Here is a 26,019-nt window from a genome sequence, read left to right as displayed (position 1 = left end):
TGAGGTTTGGATTCTTTTTGCCTATGTGGAGGGTAGAGCATTTGTTGGTTGATATTTGAAGTTGCCAGGTGTTAGACCAATCTGAGACAAAGTCAAGGTCTTTTTGGAGAGTATTTGTGTTGTCCGTGGTGTTGAATACTTTTACATCGTCAGCGAAAAGAACACAGTTGCTTGTGATATGATCGCAGAGGTCGTTGATATCAAGAGTTTCAAATTACATGGGGGGAAAAGTCTGAGAGTGATTCAGAAATAGAGTCTTCGGAGAGGGGCGGCATACAAATCTAATAAATTGAATTGAATTGAATTGGGAGAAACTCACCCCTGCTGCAAAGGCAAAAAAATGGCATGATATGTCACGTGAGATCATGTGACATGACAAGTTTAACACCCATGACATAGAAGACGCAAAACCAGCTCTGGACTTCCTGTGCAAAAGCAAGCATAGTTAATTCCCCCTTTCCCTATGAATAAAAATTATTAAAGAAAAAGAGAAAGGAAAATGAAGCTTACATTGCAAAATTGATCAGTGAATGGGCATTCTCTGGGAAATTAATGTAACCTGCAGACTGATTTGTATCTAGCTGCCTGGAGGCTTAGTGTAGTGAATCTTCTCTGCCTAAAATTGAGATTTTTCTGAATATATTAAGGAACAGGCACCCATCTGATCCCTAAGCTTTATTTCTGTGTATATCTGCATGACTGCAGAGAATTAGCATATTTCTAAAAATATATGAGGCATAAGCAAAACCCTCCACTGTGATGCTCTAGATTGTGAAAAACACTGACCTCTCTAACATCTCCCACTTATTCTGCATCCTGTGCTTTGTGCTCAATTTTAAATAGAACAGATAAGGACTATGCTGTATTTTATTATTATTATTATTTTGTAACATGTCTACTGCCTAGCAATTCTATCATCACAATGCTAGATGCACACACACGAAAAGCTCCCCTGTGTATCTTGTTCTGCTTTGGGTCAGCAAAAAGTGCATGACAAGCATCATCCATTCCTTGCAGAAGATTTGGTGAGTTAAATGTTGCATAGCTGAGCTGATGTGGGCCAGCAGCCCAGATTTATGAGGAATGCCTTACTAGATATTGGAGTATGCTGAAATGCATAAATATGCAATTACATTGCAAAACTTTAAAGGAGGTTTTAAAAGTTGAATGTGAGATACATGTGAGAATAAATTGATGCTGCCAACAATATGCACAGAAGAACCACAAGATGTTGATCTAAATCACCGGCGACTGCTTTAATGTCATGTCTCCAGCATCAGTGACACAAATCTAATTAATATCTGAAAACCCCTGAATAGTCAGCTAAAGAAGTCAGCTAGAAAGGAGACTAAACACCAAATAGATTCAATACGATATTGGTCCCCAATGTGTGGAGAGTTTATTTATAGAATAATAAGGAAGTTAGCCAAGCAAGTATTCAGTGTTATAAAATGTGACAGCAAAAACAAGGAGGTTTTCTGCTCTCAATTTTTTTTTACACCCACAACATTCTGTTCTCCAATGCAACAGCTGCAATATACCGCACTGATGGATTTTCTATCTTTCTCTTTCTTTCTTGGATGTCATATAACATCTTTCAAAGAATGTTACACCACTGCTCCTTCTACCCTGTGGTTGGCATCCCCCCCCCCAATGTGTGGCTTTCCACCAGTCATTCTATTGTTCACCTTGAATCAGTCAGAAGGCCTAATGTATGAAGGATCAAAATGCCATTTAAAAAGACAACTGAGTACAAGTAACCCATCTCTGTTATAAGGGAAACTAAGAAACTAGGATCCACCATACCCATGAATGCTTAATTATATTGCCTGATTTCCCATCCACAAAGTGTTATATGTTCATTGATAAAATACATCAGTATATATTAAATATATATTTTGGATCATTTCCTTATTAATTAAATGAACAAATATAATGTTTTGACTCATTTGTTTAATTGGGCCCTCTTTGTATAGTTTTAGGACTCATGCAAAGAATAGATCACAATTAGCTCATATTTATGCAGAAATGTTAAAAATTTAACAAACTTTATGCACCACTCTACACGTGTAAAAGAATCATTCTTGAACCATACAGTGTGTTAAAAACCAGAAAAAAACAAATTACCCATAGCAATAAAGAAGCTTCAATCCCCACCAAAAATCTCTTTGGTGGAAAAACAAAACTGGCTACGTAGCTAACTTTAAAATCCGTTACAAAACCTTATGCCACCAAATAAAGGCAGTGCACCAATTACCACTGCATACAAGAGAAAAATATTTTACGCACAAAATCCACCTGCGCCTTCTATAATTTTGTAAACACCAATCTTAAAGACTCAAGAACAATCCCACCCCTAAAAGGGGCTAATGGGAAAAACTGTAATGATGAAACTGTTAAGGACAATCTCTTCAACACATTCTTCAGTTCAGTCTGTGTAAACAGCATGGGGCTCAAGCCCCATGTTTCCAAGTCATACCACAATTAATGACAACAATCTGCTCCATATCAATTTCAGAGAAGATTATGCTGAAAAATCACTATGCAACCTAAAACCATCTCTGTACATTGGCCTTTATAGATTATGTGCCTACTTCTTAAAAAAAGCCTTCCAGTGCTATAGCAGAACCTTTAACTTCATAATGTATGAAATATCTTTCAGAATCAGCTCCTTACTTGACCTATAGTCATTAGCCATAGTCATCCCCATTTTCAAAAAGCCTAGTTAAAAATTACAGACCAATCTCACTGTGTTGCATCACCTGCAAAGTCATGAAATCAATCATAAACCAATCCATTACCCTCCATTTAGAGACAAACAACCTATTCTCTGTTTGGTTTCAGAAAAAAAAGTACTGTAATCTACAACTCCTACGCTGCAAAAACATATGGACTACACAACTCTACCAGGATAAAGCAATAGACGCAATTTACAAAGCCTTTAATTCAGTGGTACACAACAAACTATTGTTAAAACTAAACTCTTACGGCACTTCCAGATCCCTGCATAAGTGGATAGCTGTCAAATAGGCAACTAGTAGTTAAAATAGGGAATGTCTTTTAAGCCTTGCACCAGTTAACAGCAGGTCACCCACGGTAGTGTCTTAGGACCCACATTCTTTATACTTTACATAAATGACCTCTGCAATCACATTTTGAGCAACTGCATCCTCTTCGCCGATGATGTAAAACTAATCAACACTACCGACAATACTGTTGCTTTACAAAAAGACATTGACTATGGTCAAACAATTGGCAAATCCAAAGCTCAACCAACAAATGTTTTGTCTTACACATTGGGGAAAAAAACCTCAGAACACCAAATACAAGCTGGGCGGATTTGACCTTGTAGATGACCCTCACTCTGTCAAAGACCTTGGAATTCTCATCTCAAGTGACCTAAGCACCAGAGCTCACTGTAACAGCATTGCCAAAAAGACATAAGAGTTGTCAACCTAATCTTACAATGTTTCTTTTCCGGTAATATTGCACTGTAAACTAAGGCATACAAAACCTTTGCTAGACCAATTCTCAAATACAGCTCATTTGCCTGGAATCCACACTGTATATCAGACATCAACACAATTGTGTGAGTCCAGAGGTATTTCATGAGAAGAGTAGTCTGCTCCTCTGCTCGCAATACCTTACACCACCAACAGGGGAAGATTCCTATTACTGTTGCTACCGGTGCATAGCACGCACAGCTTCAGGTGGCTTGCATGTGCATGTGTCCCAGCATGTTTTTGCTTCTGCGCATGCACAGGAAGCAATATCTCACAAGGGGACACATGTAAGTATCAGATTTTGGTGATTTTTTTTTTTTTTGCTTCCATGCTTGCGCAGAGGCAAAAAAACACCACAATCTCATGCAGACGCTACTGGCCACCAGGCTTGGAATCTTAGGCTTGGACAACCTAGAATTACGCCACCTACAGTCCAACCTAAACGTAGTACATAAAATTATCTGCTATAATGTACTACCTGTTAATGACTACTTCAGCTTCAACCGCAATAATACACAAGCTCACAATAGATACAAACTCAAGATAAACCGCTCCAAACTTGATTGCAGAAAATATGACTTCAGCAACAGATTGGCCAATGCCTGGAATGCATTTTGACTGTTGTTACATCCTCAAACCCTCACAACTTTAACCTTAGACTGTCTACTGTTGACTTCACCCCATTCCTAAGAGGTCTGTAAGAGGTGTGCAGAAGCGCATCAGCATGACTATTGTGCCTGTCCTACTGTCTCCATTTTTGTACCCATTTAATATGTTCATATTTATGTTTATTTTATTATTGAAATATTGTTGTTGTTGTTGTTGTTGTTATTATTCCTACATTTTTTTATTTGTGAAGGTTGAAATGCTTGGTTTTCAGACTAAATTTTAAAAACCCAATATATCTGCAATATAATCCTCTCTGAATAACTTGAATAGAGTTGAAATAACCTTCTTTCAGGATTTACTATTTTTGTCCCCCCCTCCCCTCCCCATTTGTATTTAATCAGATTTGGGGCACAGCTATTGCATTGCTCGGTGCAATGAAAACAGGCAAAATCTAATATATATTTTTTTAAAAATGCATCCTTTTCTTTATTGATTCCAGGCAAAGCATATGAACAGTAAATAAATCTTTTTAATTAGCACAGCTTATTTGGTCAAACGTCAGCAGACTTTTAACCCAACTATTTTTAGATCAACAGTGTACTGCTTGTAATAAAAATAATGCAGCACTTGTAGGAAACCAACACTAATGCATTTTATATATTGCAAAGCAATATCATCAGCCATATTTAAAGCTTTCATTTTAAGAGAGATTAAGAAAATCCATAAAATACAGTCCTTCTGATCACATCTACATATCCTGAGTAACATGAAATCAGATACTATCATAACACTAACCTCAATGCAAGTAACAAGTGAAGAAAAATCTATTTTTCCAATTTCACTTCCTTCCCTCTCTCACAATTTTGGCTTTACTGGTTCTATTATCAATCTTAATAGTAATTAAAATCGGGTTCATAGTATTTATTCTGAATGTTACATAATGAAATAGTTGTCAATAAAATCTTAAAGAGGATTGATGCTCATATCATCTTAGTATTATAATAAAGCAAAAAAAGGTGAGCTACTATTATTCTCCTAGGTTTCCTTCCTTCCTTCTTTAATTGCTTCCTTCCTTCCTTCCTTCCTTCTTTCTTTCTTTCCTTCTTTTCTTTCTCTTCTTTGTTCAGTTGTGGATTTCAATCTGTTTAAATAAACAGAAACCTGGTGCCTTCTATATTTTGCAAACCTCTTTTTAAATGCATGAAATTGTTACTAATTTCCTTTTTGTTTTAGGAAAAAGCAAATAAGTTTAACTTTTTGTTGCTCCACTTCCAGATAACTCTTTTCTATTTTATGTTTCCTGGAATCCTCCTCTCCATCTGGATCAGAGCACCTCCGGTCAGCCTTTTCAGAAAAAAGACTATCCCTTCAGCCAAACCAATAGGTTCATTAATAAAGAATTTATTTACCCTTTCAGCTGAAGAGTAAAGGCTATCTAGAAATTGAGCAAATGGTATATCCTCCAGGGGGAAAAAATACAAGTTTTCAGTTAGCAGTGTTCCCTAGGCCTTTAAACAAAGGTATTTTGGTTTTATTTTTAGTAATTAAACTTCAAGAAAAATTGCAACTAGCATTTTTAAAGTTAATAATATTGTATCAAAACTAAGTATCAATTTAATGATTTAATAATAGTAATATAAAATAAAATGACAGTTTAGAATGGAGACTTAATGTATTATATTTATTATATGTATTATATTTATAAAAACAAAGTGAAGAAAATTAAACACTTAAACATTATATCATAACTGTAAAATAAAAAATGTGGAAAAAGTGTGGAGGAGGGGAATTCCTACAGTAAACTTTAAAAATTGGGATAGAGCAACCTATTTATATGTGTAACAATGTCTTTTTCTAAATCTGTGTGTGTGTGTATATGTGATGGTGAATGTGATATATATATATATATACACACACACACACACACACACACACACACACACACACACATATATATATATATATATATATATATATATATATATATATATATATATATCTGTGTGGCAATTCAGTTTTTAAACAAAAACTGGAACCTGGAGCATTCAAAATTAAATTATCTAATAAAGCAAAGATCTTAACTGTCACACTACCTTTAATTTAATTTAACACTGTAAGCATGTGGGTGGGTGTGCATAAAAGAATGTATATGCAGGAATACCCACCAACAGCAAGAAAATTGGCTGTTGTTTTCAATGAACAGAAAAGTGAGAAAATACAGCAGCAGGGGAATTATCCAAAAGCAGAATGTGGTAGCTAGACTGAAAACCTTGCAAACTGCTGCTAAGGTTTTTCAGTTCACAGGATTTTCTTAAACTGGCTTACGAGCTTAGAGTCGAGCTGGCATGAACATAGGATAGGAGCAGCTTACATTGCTAAATGCAGGTATGCTCTAAGTCTCCAAATATGTGTTATCCAAGTCAATGTTCTTCAGCCACGCTACCACCCGCCATGTTCGTGAATTGATCGAAGCCTGACACTCCACAAGCAATTCCATCACATTTACCTAGAGCCAGCCTACAAATTCCTCAGAATCTAAATCAATCACACAGCCAACCAGAGACAGCACCGACCTTCAACCAACCCATGCAAACTTCCCCAACCAGCACTTCACCTCCCAATAACTCACCTGATGTAATTTCCCCATCACAGGATTCTTGCTGATGACTCACATCTGAACCATCACAAGATCCTGGTTGACACACCCACACCTGAAGCCCTTATAACAGAAAAACACTGATACTGACATACTCTAAACTCCACTGAAGGTGTTACCTAACCTGGTAACAAAATGTTCAGAAATCAAATCACAAACTTGGAGAACAAGTCCTCATTCTCAAGTCAATTTTCTCCAGGTATCTTAGAAGGAATGTTACTCCTACATACTCCAGAGTATTTTTAACCAAAATCAGGATATGTAGGAATTGGGGGAGTTGTATCCAGCCATAACGAGATTATGCAAAGATGATCTAAATAGTTTGCTCAAAAAAATAAAGGGAACACTTAAACAACACAATATAACTCCAAGTAAATCAAACTTCTGTGAAATCAAGCTGTCCGCTTAGGAAGCAATACTGATTGACAATCAATTTCACATGCTATTGTGCACATGCATTCAGATCTAGGATGTGTTATTTGAGTGTTCCCTTTATTTTTTTGAGCAGTATAATTAATAATAATAATTTAATAATAATTTATTAGATTTGTATGCAGCCCCTCTCTCTTCCTACATCAGCCTTTTCCAATCTGTTCCCTCTGAATAAAAGAATAACGGTTGGAAAGGACCTTGAAGGTCTTCTAGTCCAATCCACTGCTCAAGCAGGAAACTGTACCATTTCAGTCAAGTGGTTGTCCAATCTGTTTTTAAGAGTTAAAGCTATAGTTCCCAGAATCCTCAGCCAGTAACAAGGGAAACTCTGCATGTTAGATTTACAGAGGTAGCCCACACAGGGTGGGGAAATTATCTTCAGTGACAGTCACTTTGAATGAGTGAAAGCATTTCTCCATTAAAAACAGTTTTCATCATTTATGTCTATCACAACAAACAGATCAGGAATGAACAGTTTGTTCTTTTAGTTCAGGTTTATGAAACTGTACTTTGCCAACTAGTCCCTTATTAGTAATAAAGGTGCTTTTCCTGGACTTCATGAGTACTATCTTTAAATTTTAAACAATCAGTAAGGAAAATGGAAAATACAACAGAAAACCAACACGTCCCCGTTGCAACTATAACAAGAGATATTGATGCTATGGGACTTGCAGGTGGAGTATCTCCCCAAAGGATATTATCTTAGTGGCTTCCTAAGCATAAGCTTTGTTCCTGTTTCCCTTGTTGTGGAAAGATACTATCATGCATAAATTGTTTATTGATTACTAAATGAAAGGGGTAAAACTAGTATCTGAAGAAACACATTCTGTTTAGTATTGGATTTAACTCTGTCACCAGACAAATGAATTTATTGCATCACTCCACTACTTTCAAGCCTTGCAAGCTAGTAGCAAAGGCTAAACCTTGCATGAGTATATCATGTACTGAATAAAAGACATATCAGGCTATTTTTCTCATGTTATTTAATCTAACTCTGGGTTGTAAAGCAAGGAACATTGTTTTACATCAGCAGGTAGGTGACATTCATAGGACTCGGGAACTGAAGTCCTAACTGAGACATCACTCAGAAACTGAATGGAGACTGCCTGCCTGGAAACATATTCATCATGCTAGTTTATGCCTGTGGTGGCTTAATCTAAATCAGGATCCCCCTTTGTTTATAATACATCTTATATGTCCTGCAGCAGGGTAACTTATCCCTTCCGTCGTATGGTGTTAAGAAACCAGCTGAGATGGTTCTCTGCCACATTAGTGCCATGATAAATCAAAACCTCACTAGAGAAGGCCTACGTATTTCTTCTACACTGAGGACAAATTTCACTGTGTTTCTATAATGCACTTCTTCCCAGCTAAGCACAAACAAAAGAAAAATGAGTGGAAATGGTGTGCAATAAAAACAATAGCTAATAAAACAACTCTATAAAAAAGTACAACATTAATTCTACCATTGTTGTAAAAAAAACCTGAATGTTTTTCCTATGTGGTTTTAAAATACATAAGGTTCTGCATTAACATACTATCCTACTCTAATGGACATGTCATATTTATTGTGGTTGGATCGCAGCCAGGTCCTCTGGCAACAGACTTTGAGTCTGATGAACCGGGGCATCTGGGCATGCTTGGCCTGTGTTGCTGTCAGGGGAGTCGGACAGTGAGGAGGAGGAGGACGGAGAGATAGAGTGTGAGGAGCTTGCAGAGGCTATAGAATCCCTAACTGGGACTTTGCAACCCCCAACTGGGGATTTGCTTGGGTTTGAGAATGAAGAGAAGATGAGGGATCCGATCCTGGATGTACGGGTCAGAAGGATGCAGGGGAGACAAGATCAGTTACGTAAACTCAGAAGGAGAAAGTGAGCATAGCTGTGCATAGTTGGCACTCTCAGGGTGTATATAAGGGGGAGGAGTTGGGAGGTTTCCTTTGCAAAAAGCCAACATTTGTTCCTCCGGAGAAAGAGAGCATGTGAAGAGTTTTCCCCCTGTTGTTCAAACAAACCTGGCTGTAATTCTGGACAATTATAGGGTTAAGAAACTTGTAAGTACTGTACTTCTTGGGTTTGTAATCACTTGTTTTGGAATCTAATCAACTTGGCCTCCCTCCTGAACTTTGGCAGTCGGAAGACATTATTTTGTCCTAGTTTGTGCTTTTCAACAAACTTCATTGTAAATAGACTCTTTCATTTTGGAAATCTTGTGTCTGAGATTAATTTGGGGTTAATTACTGGCCAGCTGCCGTGCAAGACAGAACAATACTATACCATGATTTTGGGTAATACAACATTGAACCAGTATGAAGTAGTCAGCAAAGATTGCATCGACTAAAAATGTACGAGTTTAAATCTTTTACTCAGCCATGCAACTCATGGGATTTGGCGGAGCCTTAAACCCACACCTATTTCATTGCAACTTTGTTAAGCTAAAATGGCAGAAAGGGAACATTCTGTACTGAATGCCCTATAAATCAACTTATATTAATATTATTCAACTTACAGAATCATTCACTGTTAGTCATGTAAGGAAGAGTTGATGAGAGTTACATTTAGCTAAATATTTGAAAACACAACAGTCAAAATTAGTCTTTTCTGCTGCCACCTTCTGAAATTTCCAGAAGAATCAACTCAATAATTCAAAAGTTGCTGTATTCATCTGAGACCAATACAATTAAACAAACAAAACCTGGTGAAGATAAAAGGAGCAAAAGCAAAATGGCTTTGGGGATATTCTTGTATTTGTGTGTCTCACTTGATGGCATCAAATTATTTTTACACACTCATCACCCAGCTAATGAAATGAATAATAAACAAACATCATTATTACTATCATAACTGCAGCTTCATGCCTGAACTTAATCACCTGAACAATCACCCATAATTACAGAACTGGGTCCTGTAAATTTTTGATTTTGGCATAATTTTATTTCCATAAAGGGTTTTTTTGTGTGTCATATGAAATACAAAGCCAAGGAAGACAAAAATATCCTTGAAAATAAAGGCACAAAAAAAATTGCTCACAGAGCTGCTATAAAGCCATGTGTTAGTTCTGAAACCTGCTGAGAGTCTATCCCTTTGCAGCAATTGTCTGTTTGGTTCCTCAGCTAAGCTCCCCCCCCCCCCCACAGTAGCTATTAATTGTAAGGAAGATGTTAAATAAAATATATGTGGATTCCTCAGCCAATAAACAAATCCATCAGAAGGAAAAGGATATACCGGTATTTAGTTCTCTCTTGGATTTCTTACCTTTGTTGCATAGTTAGAGGACTAAAACCTTTCCCCAAAGTAATACACTGGTCTGGCTCTGGTGCAATTCTTGGATAGGGTTGATGTGATGCTCCCTGACCAATCATGATCTCTTTCAAGAGCTTCAGTTTGCTGACATTGTAAGAATTTGGCTCTGTTGCTCCATTTCCAAGAACATCCATGTGGTGGGAGTCCAATTCCATGGCTATGTTTCTGGTAATTGCACCATCATCTTTGTTGTCCAGGTACATAATTCTGATACCAGATGAATTGTGTTCTCTGTTCTAAAAAAAAAGGATGCAGTCTAAATTAAACACTCATTTTCATTTCTTCTGTGCTAATTTAATGTGTCATAAAAATATCAGTACAACTACTAGTTTAGTAATTCTTGGGGTTTTTTGTGATTCAAAATATTATTTTAATAATATTCCATTGATAATACATTGAGTTAATGATAAAATGCATAATAGGTATATATTAAAAAGTAACGGTTTTAAGAAACAATGGGGCTTCCATTTTTATGCACTTTTTTATATATAAACTAGTAAGCCATACACTTTATTTGTTCCCTTTCTCTGGCTATCCATCTCAGTCAATTAACCTGGGGAGCTCATAATTCAGAAAACATACGGTATTACAATTAAAAATTTAAAAATCATTTTAAGGCAATAAAACAGTAAAACCAGTAAAACCCATTAAAAACATCCAATTTGACAAACATCAGAGCAAAATATTTGATCAGTTAATAATATGGACAGAAAACAGGACCATTGGCACATTGGTCCCCATTGCTAAATATTTGATTAACTTAATACAAAGAAGCATTATTTATATAGCATATACTTGCTGTGGATCATAAGTAATGATCCACAGCAAAATTCACCATAAAATGCATGAAATGCTATAAATACGGAATTTGTAATCTCTTTCACCTACATTATGGTAGGATCGGCAACAATGTGTATTTTTACAAATGAATAAGCATACACTGACCTCTTGTGGCAGGCATATATCACATTTAAGCTGGTATTTTGGTGAAATAAATGTGTAAAGTGAGTCCAATATTACAATATATTTGGCACAAAATATATGTGGCACAAAAACATCCACCCATTCCCATTATATTGATATTATATTATATTATATTGCTTGGAAGTAATAAACCAACATCTTCCCATATTAAGAACATTATTTATTTATCCAGCATCATTGGTAGCTATAGTACTCTCCTGGGAAGCATCAGCAAATATTAGGTTTCTACACTAAAGAGTTAACCATATTAAAATCACTGGGAATTACTATCCAATAGGTTTAAAGCAAAAGTGGGGAAGTATCTCCACTGCTCCAGGTCAAGTTGTGAGCAATTCTTGAATAAGCATGTGAAAAAGAACAGCCTTCAGTATGTTGCTATCAGTTTTTCAGGGTATGAGAAATTGAACTGCTAGGAATTTGGTCATGAGAAATTTCTTCTCTCCAAGGGAGGGAGGGAGGGAGGGAGGGAGGGAGGAAGGGAGGGAGGAAGGAAGGAAGGAAGGAAGGAAGGAAGGAAGGAAGGAAGGAAGGAAGGAAGGAAGGAAGGAAGGAAGGAAATCTGTTTAAGAGAAGACACCAAAAATATTATATTCTTAGTGCATGCTTAGATGAAGATTTGAAGATATCAGGATTTATTTCTGTCTGAGGGGCTAAGCAAAGGTCTTCAAACTTGGCAACTTTAAGACTTGTGGACTTAAACTCCCAGAATTCTCCAGCCAGCAGTTTAAGTCCACAAATCTTAAAGTTGCCAAGTTTGAAGACCTCTGGGTTAGAGTAAAACTGCCTTTGCCTTCCAATCAACTCACAGCATAATCTTGATGATACTTAATCCAGTGCGAGTAATATTAAATTCTTTAAAAGAGCAATGACTCAGAATTGGTCAGGTCCAAAGAGTTCTTTTTCAGTACTTGAAAAGTTAAATGCTTATCCAAATATATAGATCTTATAAGAAGCGTTACAATCCATTTGCTTAAAAAAAAGTTATCTTCTTTTTGATCATGTCTGAAACTTGACTAAGGAGAAATCAGGTTGCAAAGCAATCTATTTCTGTATTACATTTCCTTGAGCCACAATATGCAGTTGTCCTTAAGAGACAAATTAACCAATTTCATCCCCATAATGTTTCCTCTTTCCTCCTTTTCATTAAATATTTACAGTCTGCCATATAATTATTTTCAGAAAAGTCAACCATACTGTTATGCATTGCTGTTGATTGACAATATGTTGTTAATCCAGATGAGACTAATAAAATACAAGTAGACTTTGATTTATGATGACAACTGAGCCCAAAATCTATACTGTTAAGTGAAACATTTGTTAACTGAGTTTTGCCCCGTTTTACAAACTTTTTGCCACAGTTGTTAAGTGAATCACTGCAGTTATTAAGTTAGTAACAAGGTTGTTAAATGAATCTGGCTTCCGCATTGACTTTGCTGGTCAGAAGGTCAACAAAAGTTCATCAGATGATCCTTGGACCTTGCAACTGTCTTAAATATGAAACAATTGCCAAACATTTGAATTTTGATCATGTCTCCATGAGGATGCTGCAACAGTCATAAGTGTGAAAATGGTAATAAGTCACATTTTTCACTGCCGTTGTAACTTTGAAGAGTCACTAAATGAAGTATTGTAAGTTGAAGACTACCCGTAAAGCAATCCAGAGCAATTTATATGTATTATTTCTTTATATCCTGCCCTTATTGCAGAAGAGACGGAGTAACGACTCGGACAACAGAGCTGGATTTAAACTTGGGTCATTTTTATTATAATAAATTTGCATAATTTATTGATTAAATTAGCATAATTAGCATAAATTTGCATAAATCAACATATTCAACTATGACCCGGAAACAGTGGACCTGCAGGGTCAAACAAACACTTCCGGGGCGGAAATGACGTAAAAGGTCAACATTCCTGGGCAACTAAGGGCGTAGTCAATGCTGGTCCAGGTGAGGGACCTCTCCCTCACCTGAGACCCTGCCATGCACTCGCATGAGGGGGGTCCCGCCGGCTCACCCCTACCCTGGGACTTCAATAGCGGGACCCAAAGACAGGTTCCCCCCAAGCACGCAGGTAGCACCCACCATGGGCTTGGAGAGAACCTGTCAATCATCCCCAAAGATGCCCAAGGGAGAACGCGCAGTTGCTGAAACCACCCAGATTTCCACCCCTAACCTGCCACGGAGCGGGGGTCAGATCTCTATCTTGGCCCCCCGACTCCCCCCTCTATCCGCGCCAGCTCACGCAGAGACACTGCAGGTCCTATAAGAAAATGGCGTTCCTCAGTTCTGACAGAGGAAGACCAGCAGCCAGGTAAAGCCACAGCTGATCTATGGTGATGCGGGGATGGGCCACAACCACCCCGCTTAACTTGCTGACTACCGTACCCTGGCCTTAACTCCCCGTCTAACCCGGTGAAGGGCCCTAAGGGAAAATGGCGACCCACCAGCGATCCCCCAAGAGGATCTCGACCACACCACCCGCGTGGAGGGCCGCACAGTGCGAAGCCACCGCCGGCTTCGCGAACCTGGCAGATCGAAAACGACCCCCAGGCCCACACCGGTCCTTGCCACCACGGTGCAAGGCCCACTACCTGGGCGCCGCAATGGGATGCAGCCCTCCCAGTACCATCTGGGCGCAGCAATGGGATGCCGCCCTCCCAGCACCAACTGGGCGCAGCAATAGGATGCCGCCCTCCCAGCACACATCCAGGCACAGCAATGGGATGCCGCCCCCGGCACTAACTGGGCGCAGCAATGAGATGCCGCCCTCCCAGCACTAACTGGGCGCAGCAATGGAATGCCGCCCTCCCAGCACACATCCAGGCGCAGCAATGGGATGCCAACCCCCGGCACCGGCTGGGCGCAGCAATGGGATGCCGCCCTCCCAGTCCCAACTGGGCGCAGCAATGGGATGCCGCCCTCCCAGCACCAGCTGGGCGCAGCAATGGGATGCCGCCCTCCCAGCACACCTCTGAGCGCAACAATGGGATGCCGCCCCTGGCCACCGACTGGGCGCAGCAATGGGATGCCGCCCTCCCAGCCCCACTGGGAGCAGCAATGGGATGCCGCCCCCCCGACACCACCTGGGCGCAGCAATGGGATGCTGCCCTCCCAGGACAAACTGGGCGCAGCAACGTGATGTCACCCTCCCAGCACCTCCTGGGCGCAGCAATGGGATGCCGCCCTCCCAGCACACCTCTGAGCGCAACGATGGGATGCCGCCCCTGGCCACCGACTGGGCGCAGCAATGGGATGCCGCCCTCCCAGCCCCACTGGGAGCAGCAATGGGATGCCGCCCCCCCGACACCACCTGGGCACAGCAATGGGATGCTGCCCTCCCAGGACAAACTGGGCGCAGCAACGTGATGTCACCCTCCCAGCACCTCCTGGGCGCAGCAATGGGATGCCGCCCTCCCAGGACCACCTGGGCGCAGCAATGGGATGCCGCCCTCCCAGCAATAGCGGTGGAAACGCCCGTCCCACCGCACACCCCGTCTCCCCAGCCAGACAGCCAGGACCCAGCCGCCACGACGGCAGGGTCCCCACCCCGATGGTAACTTGTTGCTGAGTGGTCTCGGAGCGCTCTGACCCCAAGCAACACCGTCGGTCGCGTCCTGGCGGGGTTGAATAGAAGGGGACCAAAGGAGGAACCTGGCCTAAGATCTTACCCGGACCCTCAACAGGCCGTTCGTACCCTAAAACAGGCCGTTGACCGCCGGCGGGCAACTTCCCGAATCCTCCGTATCGAGAGGCCGTTACCGCACTAGTGGCAGCGCCTCTCGAGAACGAGCGTTCCCGAATGGCGGGATCCATACTTGGCCTGGCCAAACCCTACATACTAGCACCCACCTACTGAAATAATGAGAGGGAAGGCACCAAATTGACCCGTCGGCCCGCGATGCGGCCCCGGCCCAACTTTCCCGCACTGTCACACTGCGGAAGACGCCATAAAACCAATAACCCCGCCCCCGCCTTAAACAAGGCGAAGCCGGTCAACCTGGACCTGAATAGTCCCAACCGAAAGGCCACGCTGCCTAAGCTGGACACCAATATGGCCAGGTACACAACTGGGGCAGGCCAGCTATAGGGGTAGCCCGTATACTACCTGCCATCCCAAACAGTTCACCTGCCCGCTGCGAAGCCCCCCCCTGGGTGCCAGACACTCCCAAGAGTGCCGCAGCCCAGGAAGCCTCGCCTCTTTACTGCACAGTAGCCCCCCGGCCCCTAGGTGGACAGGAAAAGCCCCTGGCGACATCCGTGCCCGCAGGGCCAGGGTCCGAAACCAGGACAACTGACCATGGGACAAGGTGTCACAACCCCGTTATCTAACCCGGGGACATGCCTGGCTAAAAACAGTGTGGTCAGGGACAAGGACCTGTGCCCAAAAATAATTGGCGGACAAGCCGCATGACCCTGTCCCTTTTGGAGGACAGGGCGTTCACAACACGGACAACCACTAGGCTGTCACACCAAAATGCACAGTCCTGCCCCCCAAACCGCTCACCCCAAAGCTCTAGAGCCACTCTCAAGGGGGAGAGCTACCAAAAGGGTCAAATCCCTAACCAAAGGAGAGGCCCCCATTAGGAGGCCACGCAGACCAGCCCACTGGTCACCCAACACAACCGCAAGCGCGAGTACATGCCGTACCAGAGCACAACTGCAAATCAGCTTCCAAAAGAAGCTCTTGCTTCCAAAAAGACAACCCATTAAAACGTTTTAAGAACTCCGCCACACGCAGAGGTCAGCCCTGACCCCTGCACATAAGCGGGTACGATAATGGGGCAAACAGAGCCCCTTCATTGCAGTACATAACCGCCTAGAAAAAACCCTGCCCGGCACCACGACCCGGCGGGCAAAATGAAGTATCCCAGCTAGGTCCCGGAACTGCCGAAGAGTGACCTTCCCGCAGCCCCAGAACCATACCAAGGTGATCCCTGGTTTGTGCCAACTTGACCAGGTGCAAACTAAAAGATTGCACCTCTGAGTCCAATTCAATACCGAGGAAGGTAATCCCGGTGGCGGGGCCCTCGGTCCCCGTAGAGGCTAAAGGCACCCCCAACAGAGCGCAAAGGGCTTCGAAGACCCGCATTGGAGCAAAGCAGTGCTCTGCACGCGCAGTCCCCGCCACCAAGAAACCCTCAAGGTAGTGAACGCCGAGCCCGGGCCGCTGCGCCCCTTGAGCGCCCACTCCAAGAAGGTGCTCGAGCTCTCCCAAAAGAGAGCATGAGAGGGAGCCACCCGTGGGTAAAACCCCCGATCACTTAAAAACACCTATGAAATGGAAGCCCAACAGCGCGAAGCCGTCCGGGTGCATAGGGAAGAGCCGGGATGCTGACTTAATGTCGCATTCATCCATAAGGGCTCCATCCCCACACTGCATTACCATGGCCACGACTGCCTCCAAGGATGCGAAGCCGGCCAAACAAAGTTCGTCAGGAACGAAAACCTTCACTGACTCCCTTTTAAGAAAAAACGAGTGGTGAATCAACCTAGATTCATCACCCACCTGTCAGATTCGGGAAGGGCGGCTCCGGGAAGGGCCCAAGGCCCCTCCCCAGCCACCTCTTATGCTGTCCCGGACCGAACAAGCCGTTATGTCCCACAACCAACCGGAGGTTGTTGAACCGAAAGGCCTGCTTGAACCCCCCATGTAAGGGATCCCGAATCCCTTAGAGAAACCTAGCAAGAGAGCGGCCGCTCTCGAGCGGGGGTGGTCGTCCATCAACCAACCCCATTGTTGTTGTTGTAGTTGTTGTTATACTTAAATGGGCTGGGCCCAGTTTCCCCCCCCCCGTAGGTGGGGCTTGCCCTTTCAGGGCAGGGGTACATTGCAGCGGCATGGGAGCCCCGCCTTCCCGCACGCATGGCTATACATACAAAAAGGGGGAAAACAAGTCCCTCTGCCGCAAGCCCAGGACAATGCAGCGAAAGGGTCCCACCCTGTGGTGGCCCCCTTGTCCAATCTCCCTGGCCCCGACGGGTAAGCCGTCAAAAGGGGCGGAGGCCCTCTGGCCTGGGTTGGCGGTCAAACCCCCTGCCCCCAAAGCACCAGGCCCTGGCAAAAGCTGCCCCAGGGGCCTGTGCTCTCGCACTAGGAGCCAGGGGGGGGGGAAGGGGGCAAACCTGGTTAGGAGTCCCCCACCCCCCCGAAAAAACGCCATAGAATAGAATTTTCTTGGCCAAGTGTGATTGGACACACAAGGAATTTGTCTTGGTGCCTATGCTCTCAAGGTACATAAATAAAATATACATTTGTCAAGAATCATGTGGTACAACACTTAATGATTGTCATAGGGGCCAAATAAGCAATGAGGAAGCAATATTAATAAAAATCTTAGGATATATTCAGAGTAGTTCCTGTTTGCTGCTCTGATCTCCCTTGTTAATATTTTTCTGGCCTGATTAAGTTAAATAATAGCTGTAATGAAGTTTGTCCATGATTCACTGAAATAGTAAAGGCCTGGAACAAACTTCCCGCAGACCCAGTAGCTGAATCCACAGCAACAGCGTTCAAACATGCCTGGGACAAACATACAGCCATCCCAAGACAAAATACAGAAACAGAACAAGGGCAGACTAGAGGGACCAATAGGTCTTTTCCTGCCTATGTCCATGCTTGCCTACAAATATATGACATCATTCCAACCATCATCAGTCTCATTAGGAGTATGATTAATATGTGCCTGTGTACACCATGGTTCTTGATTTACACCTGAGGGAACTGGGGCCCCCAGGCCCCAAGAGGGCAGCAAAAGGCCTCTGCCCAAACAGGCAGCGCAGCAGCATGAAGCTGCCGCCGAGGGCCCAACCGTCCTCCTTTTTCATTTTATGTTGTGTTTTATGTGTATTGTTTTTTGGGGGCCACGAACCGGGAGGGGCCGCACACGCGAGCCCCCACCCTAGCCCCCCACGTCCCCAAGGGGGCTACCAGAAGGATCCCCCCCAAAATAGGGGGGGCAACAGCCAAACGGCCTTCCCGCCGGACCCGAAGCCCCCAAACCGTTCCCCGAGCCTCCGATGAGGCTCCCAAAATGGCGACCGCAACACGCGGCCGCCTGTTACGTGGGGTGGGGGTGGGGGCCTCACGCGGGACTCCTGCCGCAAGCCCGTTGCTGCCCAAGACTCCTTGAAGATGGGCAGACCGGCAGCCTCGGATGGGCGAAGCGAGCGACGAGCAGTGCCCCAAGCCTCTAACGAGGCCCGAAATGACGGCCGCCTCACGCGGCCGCCGAAAGGCTCCAAGAGCAGACAGCCGAGTGTCTGCTCTTCTGCTCAGGTCCGGGCGAAAAGGCTTTCTTCCCGGCCTGCTGTCCCTTAAATAGGGCCAGCAGGCCCCGCCCGGACCTGACGTCATGCCCAGCCACGTGGGCAGGGCATTCTCGGCCGAAATCTCGCCTCGCGAGATTTCGGCCGAAAACAAGATGGCGGCCGCCATCTGAAGGGTCCGAGTCTGCCCGGCCCTTCAGCAACAGCGCCGTGGGGCCGGTAAGTCAGCCGGCGATATTATTTTACAAATAACTCAAGATGGAGACATATCCAACACACTTTCCTCCTCCTATTTTTCCATAATAACAACTCTGTTTATTTACCACCAAATTATTTTGGGTTAGTAGACATGTTCAGAAATATTCTAAGTGTCAGGCAGGTCACTTGTACAATGAAAACATTATAAGGACTCATGAGGCACTTCCATTCTACTTCACCATCTACCTGCCTACTGCACCTATTCTCTGACTAAAAGAGAAAACAGACTGAACTCTGGTTAATTTTATCTAGGGTCTAATAATGCCCCATTGGATATACTCAAAGGAATGTCACTTGTGCTTTCTTTTTTTAATTTCAAAAGACCCACTATGTCTTTTCCAAAAAGCAATAAGCTTGTGAATAAAATGAGCCCAAGTTTTATTTATTTTATTTATTCATTCATTCATTTATTTGTCATACAAATATAGTATTGTATTGTAGTATGTTTAACATAATATAAGTATAAGGTAGAGATAGAAAAGATAAAAGGACATTAGAACAGGAACGGTAGGCACAAAGGTGCACTTATGCACGCCCCTTACAGACCTATTAGAACAGGGAAGAGGTCTATTGTAGATAATATAAGGTTGAAAATTTTGGGATTGGGGGAAGAAACAACAGAGTCCGGTAATGAATTCCAGGCGGTGATCGCTGTTGCTGAAATTGTATTTTCTGCAGTCTAGTTTGGAGTGATTTACATTTAGTTTGTATCTATTGTGTGCTCTTGTGTTGTTGTTGATAAAGGTGAAGTAGTCGCTAACAGGGAGTACATTGTGATGTATGATTTTATGAACAACAGTTAAATCAGTTTGGAGGCGGTGTAGCTGTAAATTTTCTAAACATAGTAATTGAAGTCTGGAGGAGTAAGGTAATTTGTTTCGAGAGGAGGAGTGGAGGACTCTTCTTGTGAAATATTTCTGGACTCCTTCAATTGTATTAATGTCTGTTATGCAGTGTGGATTCCATACAGGTGAGCTGTATTCAAGAATTGGTCTGACAAATGTTTTGTATGCTCCGGTTAGTAGATCAATGTTTCTAGAGAAGAAGTTGCGTAGAATTAAGTTTGTGACTCTTAGTGCTTTTTTAGCAATGCTGTTGCAGTGGGCTCTGGCACTTAGGTCATTGGAAATGAGGTCTTTGACTGAGTGAGGGTCTTTTGTGATTTCAGTTTGTCCAAGTGTGTATTTAGTATTTACCAATGTGTAGGACAGAGCATTTGTTGGATGAGATTTGGAGTTGCCAGTTGTTAGACCATTCAGCTACATGATCAAGGTCCTTTTGAAAGGTAGAAGTATTATCAGAGGTATTAAATAGCTTAACATCATCAGCAAAGAGAACACAATTTCTTGTAATATTGTCAAAGGGATCGTTTATGTAAAGTATAAAGAGAGTAGGTCCTAGGACACTGCCTTGGGGAACACCACTGTTAACTGGAGCAGGATTAGATATGGCATTACCTATTTTGACCACCTGTTGTCTGTTTGACAGGAACACTGATATCGAATTGTGCAGTGGTCCCGAGATGCCATAAGATTTTAGTTTCATAAGAAATTTGTCGTGAACTACTGAATCAAAGGTTTTGCAAAAGTCTATGTAGATTGCATCAATTGATTTACCCTGGTCAATTTGGGTAGTCCATATGTTTTTGCAGTGTAAAAGTTGCAGGTTGCAGGATCATTTTTTTCTGAAACCGAATTGTTTGTTGAAAAGTAGGTTATTTGTTTCAAGGTGGAGTGTAATGGATTGGTTAATGATGGATTCATTAATCAAGTATCATTGACATTTTGGAATGTGCAGTCAAGTATCACTCTGCTGGTAGCCAGAGTGTTCAGTCTCTCACACAATTCAAGCCAAAATTCCCTAATGGTTAGAGTGGAACAGAAGTGACAACAGCTATCACAAGTGGTCAAAAGAAATTGGATAGAGCTTGATCTCTCTCTCTCTCTCTCTCCCGTGTCTGTCTGTCTGTCTGTCTGTCTCTCTCTCTCTCTCTCTCTCCTCCCTGCCTACCTCTCCCTCCTCCTTCCCTCTCTCCCTCCCTCACTCCTTCCCTCTTTCTCCAAAATCACAAATGATCTTCATACAGCAAACTTATGTCAGGAAAAGGGGTAATGGTTTCTTAAAACCTGTAACAGCTAAAGAAGACGCCTTGCAGCAGATGAGTATAAATCAAAAGTGGTCTCATGAGTTACATCCTTTAAGCAAGAGGTCTTTATGCTATAGTTAATAGGTCATAGGGCTAAGCTATAAATTCCTATTCCCAGGTAAAATCACGTAAAGGGTATTTGCTGAGGCTTTCTTTCTGCTTCCGCTATCCCATTACATCTATATTCTTGTCAAATCCAATTGTACATAATACCATGTTCTGATTAAAATGTGATAGTGTCACATGGCAATGCATAATGTTCTATTAGGTGGTGTGGTAGAATCAAGGGCTGAAAGGTAGGTAGACGAAATTAAAAGTTAAGGAATCATTCATAAGTGGGAGGTAGCATATGAGATCAAACACTTAGGTCTATATCAGGCTTTCTCAGGGGAAAGCGGGAAGTCTGGCAAGATTCTTGTGAAGTGATGAATTAACAATAAAGGTTTGACCTAAGCCTCAAAGCTGTTCTGGTTGTTTATTCCAGATAGGTGGGGAAGTAGGAAGAACTGGAAGCTATTTTAATCTGAGAGTATACCATGGTCACCTATCATTAGCAGCTAAAGCTATTGTAATTTTGGTACAATACAATATCATACCAGGTTGGTTTTTTTACTCACACACAGAAATGACAAATCTAGATCATATTTCCACAAGGGAGGGAGTAAATGTTGTTAGTTAAAGATGCACACTTGTATATTCATATAACCATCATCTTGTCTTGGAAAAAAATCCATGATTTTGTTGACTGCTCATTATTTTTGCTCTACCTGCATCAAAGGAAAGTTATGGGAAAAATTCTAAAACATATTCTTCAAATTACAGGGAAATTACCATCAACATGAAAGATTACAAATAGTTTGATGGAACATACTAAAAAGGGAGGAAATATTACAAGAAAATGGTTAGAGAACATATCATGTGCTGCATAAGTAATTCAATGTAGCACATTGTCCTGAAGGTGAAAAAGTATTAGCCATCCCTATAGAGATTTGTCTGTGTTATACAAAGGTCACTGCTGCAGGTAGGTTTAATCAACTGTAAAGACAAATTTTGCCTTGCAGTTGTTCAGCATGCTCGTAAAATATATAAAAGCTATATGGAAGAACTGAAAAAATCTCTAGGACATATTTCTACAATACAGGCCCTCCAAATGGGTTGAGATATGATGTTCAACACCCTTATATATCACATATCTGTGGATGAGAACATTACAGATCAGCTCATTTTTTAAAAATGTGACCTTTGACCTTGTGGAAAGTAGCAAAAGTTGTAAAAGACCAGTCTAGAGAGAGACTCCCATTTAAAACCACTTCCAATCATTTTCCCTATTGGTATTTTTATATGATAAGGAGTAAGCAATGCTACTCTGAAGTTTCAAAGGATGTACAGAGGAACATGTGGAGTTGGAAGATATCCAGATATGAGTACTACTACATATAACAAAACCAGATAGCTTGAGTATATAAATATTATTTACACTTATCAAATATAGTAGTCATTAACAATAATACTAGTTATTCACAAATACCTCAATCAATCTTCTCAATACATATGCAAACCAACATGAGAACACATAGTTCTTACTATACACAATAGTTCTTACAACAATTATCCCCCAAGAGAGCTGCTGCTGGCTCCCTCTCATAGCTTACTGCCTCACCAGTTTTTAAAGCAACAATGTACTAAATTCTGTAAACATACATTGCTGGTTTGCTTTACATATTGTTACAACCAACCAGTTATGCACATAGCATTAACAGGCATTATCATGATCGTTTATAGTAACATGAAATGAAATGAAAAATATATCCGTTTTAAAACATTGATGGCTTACCTGTTATTTTTTAATATATTTATTGTTCACAGTCATGCATTCAAGTTTTACTTTATACTGATGCCAAATCCTGACCCTTGAGTATAAATGAAACTGTCCTTAGCTATGGCACACTGAATTTCTGTGTCTGGTTATTATACAATATGTTCGGATATCAGGGATAGAGAAAAAGGCTTCCAGATTAAAGAGTATTGTAATTAAAAAATATCTGACACTTTGTCTCACTTCTTTCAGAGCTTAAGCACTTTAAAAGTATAAATTTAGCACTAGCTCCCTCTGCAACAATACAACACTGCAGTGATTCAAAAATCTACCTGAAGCTACCTGGCAGCTTTTCATGCTGAGAAGCAAGTATGCTAAAGTACATTTCAGGAGGGAGAATAAAAGTGTTATCGTACCTAGAGTGACATCTCTGAATTATTGTTATTCTGCAGCGTCAATCTTGCTTAGGTCTCCTTTGATAAACAGCAGGTGTTTCAATTCTGTAGCTCTGCACCAGCATTCTAAGGAAGTGCCCTACCTCTCTGGATTCTGATAATGCACCTCTTCAACCCTGATTAGCCTAATTTTCCTTTGTAAAATAGATGTTGGGAACTTACTTTCTCAGTCCAGGGGTTGTTTTTTCTCTCCTTAGACATCCTTTTCTCCAGCCATCTGAGTGTTGAAGTACTTATAGTGTTTCCATAATGACAGTGTGTTTCTATTCTGAACCTTTCCGGGGTGTGAAATTGGATACAGAATGTTGGTGTGGATCTTGCTCTTTTTGACTTCATGTTTTCTGAACTTTGTCTTCTACTCTTTCCAACTTCACACATTCCCTGGAACAGGTGATATGTATTCTTGTTTCTCTGGTTACCCCTCCATATCTATAGCACCATACCCCATTTGATATATTTCGTCCAGATTGTGTTTGGAGTTATAATACAGTTGCCCAAGCATGAAAATTAATAATGAATGCCTGTTGGGTCAAATTGCTGACTTACCTGTGAGAAATGGAACTTTATTCTTGTAAGAAAAAACAACAATGACACAACCACCTTTATGACATATTATATTGTATAACCAAAATGTATTTTTGCCTGTTAGTTTTCTTTCTGCTTCTCACAGAGATACGATGAATAACAGGATGTGTTATCCTGACACTAGAGTCTGAGATTGGATCATTCTGACATAAGATAGAAGAACCGTGTAGTTGTGAAGTTGCGCCGGATGCGGAATAAAACACAGACACCAAGATCTAGGTTTAAAATGGGTCACTTTATTAATGTTAAAAGAACTTTAACTGATTATTGACCAATAACCATGACCTGTAGAGGCCACTAGAAAATTTGGGGTGGAAATAATTCACAAATAACCATGGGCGTAGCTCCTTGCTGAACAAGGTGAAGGTAGCTACCCTCACCTGGTTCCTGGCCACTCCCTTAAAGCATGTGAGAGGAGTTCACTGTCCAATCCCTTTCGGGTTATTGGGTTAGGTGAGTCCCAAGGGCACCCCCTTACCCCTCACCGAGGACATGTGTCCCTATAGTTCCTGGCGAGAGGCAGCCCATCATCTTTCAAGAGATGCCCTAAAGGAAAATACCAGTTGCTACCGCCGCCCATTTCCGCCCCTAACATGCCAACCTCAGTGACCAAAGGGAAAGCTAATTATCAAGTTGTAAGAAAAATGCGCCACACACCCTATCCAGTCCCTCCTCACTCCCCAGTGTTGAATAGGCGAAAGAACAGTCACAACTAAAACTCTGAGACCACAAAAAATTCCTATTCGGCCTCCGAGGACGACCCCATCAGGGCACACGGTAGGAAAGCGGGTGTCCGCTTCTTCATTAGCCGGGGGCAAAAGGAGGATTGCCTCAGGTGCAGCCCTATATATACGGCTCGCCCAGCATACCTCGGCAGCAAAACGCTACGTGCAGAAATGAGCAGCCGGCAATGGCGATCTCACTATATCTCGCAAGATTGCCAATGAGGAAGTGGCGCCAAGTTATGTTCTTTTTTCATCTTATGTCTTTTTCAAAGAAGTTCCATTCCAGACCATATTAAAACCTAAGGCTGTTTTTAGAGGGAATTTAGAGGGATTTTTTAATTTTCTAAAAGGATGCTTTTGATATTTCTGCAATCATCCTTGTTTTCTGTTAACTCTCATTTCTGCATGCATGGATGTTGGCTATATAACAACTGATATATAAGGAATGAGTAATTAACTTATTGTATAATACAGTAGCATAGGCTTTCTTGCACTGAGTGTAACTCCTGGTGATTGTATGGAAACATTCATGAATTTTCTTAGTAGCGGCAATTTGAAAATGGTTTGCCATTGCTTTCCTCCAGGTAATTCCCTGCCTGGTTTATAACATGTATTTTCTCTTGGTCTCACATCCAAAAAGGGACCCTCTGCCAAGGTTGACTAGATGTGCCATTCTTGTGGCAAGCAAATGGCACAGCTTGGCTTAGGCTCCCTGCATCTATAGTATTTTATTTATAACCAATGAGGGTTATAGTGGGTATATAATAAAATACATGATGAAGGTTATAGAGGAGATACTCATAGTAAAATATATCTAAGAAAGAATAGAAAAGAAGATATAGTAATAGAACATATCAATGAAAGAATAGAAGAAGAGATATAGGAATAGAAGAAAGGTATAGGAGATATAGGAGAGTAATAGGACAGGGGATGGAAGGCACTCTAGTGCACTTGTACTCGCCCCTTACTGACTTCTTAGGAATCTGGATAGGTCAAGCATAGATAATCTAAGGGTAAATTGTTGGGGGTTTGGGGATGACACTATGGAGTCCCCTTGGAGGACCCCAATGACAGAAAAGTTGCTGTCGTGGTGCTCCATCCCACATCCAGATCCCAGCTGGTGGCTACTGACCACCTGGTGCTTGAGTGGCTCACACTAAAGCTACACAGGGCTCCAGAGGACTTCTCTAACATCAGACTGTCAGCCAGAAGGCCGTCCACTGAACGCATAGACTCTGCGACCTGGAGGAGCCTCTGTAAGTGGTACACAGAGATGGCTC

The 26,019-nt window shown here is 41.9% G+C and overlaps 1 protein-coding gene across 3 annotated transcripts in view; it reads right to left on the bottom strand.

Annotated features, from left to right (window-relative positions):
* Positions 1-23,479, bottom strand: part of OCA2 (OCA2 melanosomal transmembrane protein) — a 243,910-nt gene extending 220,431 nt beyond the window's left edge. Inside the window, exons 1-2 of one of the 3 annotated variants that reach the window (XM_070750932.1) lie at positions 23,391-23,479; positions 10,455-10,733 (exon numbers count right to left, since the gene is read on the bottom strand). In XM_070750932.1, the coding sequence (XP_070607033.1) occupies positions 10,455-10,705 (251 nt within the window). In that variant the 5' untranslated portion in view covers positions 10,706-10,733; positions 23,391-23,479. Of the gene's footprint in view, positions 1-10,454; positions 10,739-22,686; positions 22,752-22,992; positions 23,075-23,390 lie in introns of those variants that run through there. The other 2 variants (XM_070750931.1, XM_070750930.1) reach the window with 2 other exon arrangements.
* Between the last annotated feature and the right edge of the window lie 2,540 nt (positions 23,480-26,019).

The sequence above is a fragment of the Erythrolamprus reginae genome, chromosome 4 (genome assembly GCF_031021105.1).
Source record: "Erythrolamprus reginae isolate rEryReg1 chromosome 4, rEryReg1.hap1, whole genome shotgun sequence".
Lineage (NCBI taxonomy): Eukaryota > Metazoa > Chordata > Lepidosauria > Squamata > Dipsadidae > Erythrolamprus > Erythrolamprus reginae.
Note: the sequence above shows the minus strand (reverse complement) of the source record. Positions and strands in the feature narration are given on the sequence as shown.